This window comes from Semicossyphus pulcher, unplaced genomic scaffold (assembly GCF_022749685.1).
Source record: "Semicossyphus pulcher isolate SPU_LCO1_2020_fin unplaced genomic scaffold, fSemPul1.0.p SCAF_15, whole genome shotgun sequence".
Lineage (NCBI taxonomy): Eukaryota > Metazoa > Chordata > Actinopteri > Labriformes > Labridae > Semicossyphus > Semicossyphus pulcher.
The window spans coordinates 3,387,489-3,393,004 of record NW_027211659.1 but is presented as its reverse complement, the minus strand read 5'-3'; the positions used below and the strand labels follow the sequence as shown (position 1 = coordinate 3,393,004).

At 40.8% G+C, this 5,516-nt stretch overlaps 1 protein-coding gene across 1 annotated transcript; it reads right to left on the bottom strand.

Annotated features, from left to right (window-relative positions):
- On the bottom strand, nt 1-4,101 carry gjb8 (gap junction protein beta 8). Its single transcript, XM_069663302.1, has 2 exons — nt 3,958-4,101; nt 1-2,651 (listed from the first exon to the last, which is right to left on the bottom strand). The coding sequence occupies exon 2, from the start codon at nt 2,633-2,635 to the stop codon at nt 1,832-1,834; it is 804 nt and encodes a 267-aa protein (XP_069519403.1). The 5' UTR covers nt 2,636-2,651; nt 3,958-4,101; the 3' UTR covers nt 1-1,831.
- Between the last annotated feature and the right edge of the window lie 1,415 nt (nt 4,102-5,516).

Below are 5,516 nucleotides of genomic sequence, written 5' to 3'. Positions count from 1 at the left end.
TAGAGCAAAATTACTTCAAGGATCAAAGTGCGAGTGTAATAAAATATCTTAAGTACAAAACGCAATCACAAATATTTAGTTTCTTCATTTCTTGCAGCGAAAGCTCTCCGTTCACTTCTAGGTTCGATGTTAATGTTAGACTACAAAACTGAGGAAGAAATCTGAATAGAAAAATGTTAAAACACGACAAAGCACTGGGACTGGAATGATCAGGCACGTCCCTTACAAAACTTCACACCTTTGCTATCAGAAATGTAGCATCAAAATGTCATGTGGCTGTTACAGAAAGCAAAAGGTTAAAGGTCAACACATAGAAAACTTAGAAAACAAAACTGAATCTTCAAACAGAAGCTTCCGGACAGATTTATCTGTGACAATGCATGATTTCGTATTTGGTCAAATCTGCTCTCGCCAGCTGAAGAAAGACAGCAACACACTTCAAGCTGCATCAGTTGTGTAATATCAGTGTACAGCTCATCCAGAACTTGTTGTTATAATTGTGGAATAGGAACAAAATACTGTTCAAATAAAGTGAGATTTATTTTACCAACACACGTTTCTAATCTGACTTGGCTCTTGGCTGACTTGGAGGACAAAGACATTTTCACGTAGAAAATAAGGCACGTGCTGAAAGCTGATACAACCATTATTGGGTATTGTTTTTGACACTTGGTAACCCTTGGCAACAGCATCATCGTGGGGCAAAAAGAAGAGATACAAAATGTAAAAACGGTGATGTATGAATTTCCATGTGGCATACAGTTTTTAAGACATTGATGTCCGACATGAACTTTACAATTTTTACTTTTGAAAATATAACTGTGATATAATCTGTTGGGCAGTTTTCCAAAGCACTTGCTGATTGAACAAAAGAAACAGCTTGTACAGCCCTTCTTGTATGTGTGAAAATATGCAACACACCGTCAGTGTGTTCACGTACAGAAACACTTTGATTTTAAATACTTTCAGTTCAAGTAAAAGACAAAAGACATTCTGATTTGATTGAACAGCAAAAAGCAACTACTGTGATTTCACCTGTTATATAAATTCTTCATCAGCATAATCTCATCCTGTGCAACACTCCTCTCAGTTATTATGAACACACACACAAACGAAAAACTCTATCATTATTCATAGAACAATAAAACTTCATGCTACAGTCACTTGATTCAAAACATCAGGGTCAGGTTGATCAATAACTGTTTAAAATCAACCAAATCAAACGTAAGCTCATAAACTAAAACATAATCACAAAGACACCTTTTCATGACTTCATTTGTTCATTTGTTCCTTCCTCTTTTTTTAACACTAAATCAATCAGGCTTAGAGGAAAGTGTTTGTGCTCGTAGAAAGTTCTTTGTGGACCACTAGATGTCAGTGTAGACTCATTTTTCTGTCACTCTTTCAATGCACAGCACGTTCAAGCAACTTCATACCGTGATCAATAAATTAAGACTTCAAAACGCGAGCAACCGTCCACTGATGGGACCACAATTAAACTTTTGTCTGATCCATACCTTTAGATCTTTTTGCATCAGGGAGATCATCCGACTGCCTGTAGTGGCAAATCTGAGGCTACGTCTAGCAACACAGAGTAATTCTGCATTATTACAGTGATTTCCACACAAAGGAACTTGCTAAACGTATTTTTCTTGTGGTAATTTTAAGTTCCCACAGTCTAAAAAGATTCTTCAGAAGCTGTTTAACCTTCCCATGACACAACTTTACATTAAGAGCCTGAAATGAAGACACAAACTACGACCATCTACGGGCTTTGGATCTACTGTTTGTGCTTTTCTTCTCCTAACATGCCACCGTTGATGGGTTTCCTTCAACACATGGTCTTGTTGGTGGACGATTCAGTAGAAGAAGACAGCAGCATCTCGTTCTTCTTGTTGAGGACATTATCCCGCGACATGCTGTCTGTGTTGGTGTAATTATGTCTCCTCCTGTTTGACCTGGCCGAGCATCTAATGAGCGCCTTGGCAACGAGGTAGCCCAGCTCGGCCACGTTCAGCACCATGCAGATAGCCGACGAGGCCACCATGAAGATGGTGAAGATGGTCTTCTCGGTTGGCCTGGAGATGAAGCAGTCCACTTTGTTGGGGCAAGGCCACTGCTCGCACTTCACCAGCCGGGGCATCTGGAAGCCATCGTAGACAAAGTACAGTGCGTACATGAACCCTCCCTCAAAGATGAGTCTGAAGAACAAGCTGCATGTGTAGGTCCACCACAGTGTGCCTGTGATTGGCAGACGTCTCCTCTTTAGTGTCTCCAGGTCCATTTCTGTCGCCTTCTCAGTGCCGTTGGAGGCCAGCATGGTCCTCTTATCCCCTCGTTTCCTGTAGGCGACGTGCATGGCCACCAGCAGGGCCGGCGTGGATACAAAGATCAGCTGCAGGCACCACAAGCGGATATGCGAAACTGGGAAGAAATGGTCATAGCAGACATTTTTGCAGCCGGGCTGCTGCGTGTTGCACGTAAAGTCTGACTGCTCGTCCCCCCAGACGCTCTCAGCTGCCAGAACCAGGATAGTGATGCGAAAGATGAACAGGACGGAGAGCCAGATCTTTCCCAGACTGGTGGAGTGTTTGTTGACACCGCCCAGCTGGGCATAGAGCGCCCCCCAACTCATTGTGGCGAAGAGGACTCTGAAAGGAAGCAAACGGATGACAGCTTAGACAAGACAAATTAAACAGCTGATGAAGGAACGTCTACGTCTAAGTAGATTATCTTTGATATTTTTATGTTTTTGAACAATGTGTAGTAGTCCTCAAAATATTTTTGTTTTCAAAACATGATATGGGTTTAAATGTAGACCCAAACCATGGGACTCAAAGGGGCCAGGTCTTTGATAGACTTACAGTGTTACAATTTGATTTAGCAGACGCTTTTGTCCAAAGCGATGTACATCTGAGAGTTAATACAACACAAGCAACGATCAAGACAGGAGGGAACAAAGACTTCGCACCTCAGAGTCAAAAACAACCAGTGGAGCAGACGTATGATGCAGTGATACAGGGACCTCTGTTCCTTTGTAGACCGCTATCACTCTGTCAGGTCCAAAGGATATATTTATAGTAATCTACTTAATTATATATTTGGTTAATATAGCTTAACATATAAAAAACATTGATGTAGTTTGATTCCTTAATATACATAATGTTATAGCTCCTTGTATGAGTTTTAATGACGGTGCTTATGCCTTCCTGTTGCACACAGGGGATGTGATTGGTTGAGATTGAAGATGGCTTCTCATTGTCTCAAACCGATTCCCTAGTAAAAGGTGCAACATGACATGTTGTTAGTGAAACTGCTGACCTCCTTTTCATATGCACCTCTCTCATGACACACAGGTTTTTCTTTAGTTCTGGGGCCCCCATCACTATACCTGTCATATCTCTAAACAGGTAAAGCAAATTTAACTCTATTCATACCACGCTCCACTATGTGTATTGCTACTGTTTCTGGCATTATTATCCAAAGTATATCTTTTGTCCTTCAAAGCAGTTATTTCCTAATAGTGAAAATGCTGATTTAGTGAGATAGGTGATACGGTATTTTGGCGGGATCAAATCGCGTTTTTTTCTCGCAAAATATGAAATTTGCAGCGTCATTTCTATTACACTTATCTTTTCCCTCGTCTTAAATCACTTATAATCTGTTTTCATCTTTATCCTGAGAAATAAATTATTCTTGGATAGCAGTAATTGTTCTAAACTAGTGAAAATGAGTCATTTAAAGGCAATTTAGGCTTTTTCGATGTGAGTCAATCAATTAAATCAATATATATATATATATATTTTTTACAAAGGCTTACATAACTACTGAACGTTATTATTATATTATCACTACTAATAAGTCGTTGCTGTAGTTGTCATCTGTATATCGATACTACGAAATTAGGGCAAACCGCACTGACTTCAGAATGAACATCTTTCAACACCTAAGACTTACCTGTCTCTGTAGAGCTAATCCAAGATATGTTCAATAACTTTCCATGAAGGTAAAAAAAAAAATAGTCCTTTAGTTCCTTTGTGACCTGAAGAAATGTGTTCAGACAGAGTCAGAGTTCAGGTCGTTGGGGATGATGTCCCGGGTTTGAGGTGCGTGTGAGACGCCTCAGAGGTTCTGTGCTCAGGGTAAGAGAGACAGGCCCCGCCCTCTCTGTGGGGTTTCCTCCCCGTGCTCAGGGTGGGGCCAGCAAGGCACAGGTTGACTCCGTAGAGCTGTCACTGGTTTACTTACTCTATTCAGCGCATGATGACGAGAGTTTTATGATAACAGATATTAGCGTCATGATCATTCCAAGGATTTAAGGGCTTAAGGATTCAAGGAAGTTTAATTGTTATTCCATAACGTGCTAGTACATGAAAGGGAATGTTATTAGGTACTCAGGTCCGGCTTTAACAGAGAAACTACAATCTTAATGAAAAAACAATACCTTAATAAATATATGAGTAAGAATAAGTTATGATGGGATTAAACCTTATTCATTCTGCATTTTGGTGTCAGCTAGTAATCTGAGTTAAAAAGAGGGCTTTGTTTGTATGCAGGAAAAACAAACTCTCCTTGTGGAGAGTAAAACCGGAGTAATGCATCGGCCGTAGCGTAATGTAATCCAGCAACGGATCGGCTATCATCGGACAGCAATTTAGCTTTTGCTGAAACACTATAAGCAGATACGTGCATGCAAGCCGAGCTAACAATCCGTTATTAAACGATGTATCTCAACTCCATTCTTGCTTCTCATGTTGCTAGTCAAATTGTAAACAACTTGCTATAGATGAAGACTAGAAATTAATCAGGATGCCATAACTACAAAATATAACGTGATCTGTTTTATCTGGCTTGTGTGATTAGTTTGCAATGATAAGTATTGTTTCTTTTCTAACTAAAGTGCAGTCTCACAAGACTTCTGCAGAGCTCATAATTCCTGCTTTTCAGTAAAAAACTACAACCCCCCCGCCCCCCCTCCCCGGGTGCCGGTTTAGCTGAGTGGTTAAATCGGGTGTCCCACGTGCAGAGGCTCAGTCCTTGATGTGGCGGCCCTGGGTTTAACTCCACCCTCGGCCGTCTGCTGCACATCATCCTCACTCTCTCCTCCCATTTCAAACACCATCCACCGGCCCAAATGAGTCTGATATTTTGATTAAAGACGTAGTAATTTCCAATGAAAATAATATTTCATATCGCCTTTTTATGAATGCCATTACACAAAGCTTTGAGACACCTGCTGCAGGCTCCACCTCATGTATACAGTAGAAATATTATGCATTTTTGCTTTGCTGGTATCAGTGCATCTTGTCACATTTAATGGATGTAAGCTGCACAGTATGATCAGGTGATATCACCGTGACATGAAGCAGAGCAAAAATGTCCGTCTGTAACACCCATGACAAGTTTCTATCCCTCGTTTCCCGGGACTTAGAACGACGTAATGCTACTCGCATCATGGATTTGTTTTGCAGGAGGGAACAGAGACCACTCCAGTACTCACCAAGACACACCTTAAA

Coding starts and splice junctions, on each gene's coding strand:
- gjb8 (XM_069663302.1), bottom strand. CDS start 2,635: ATGAGTTGGGGGGCGCTCTATGCCCAGCTGGGCGGTGTCAACAAACAC.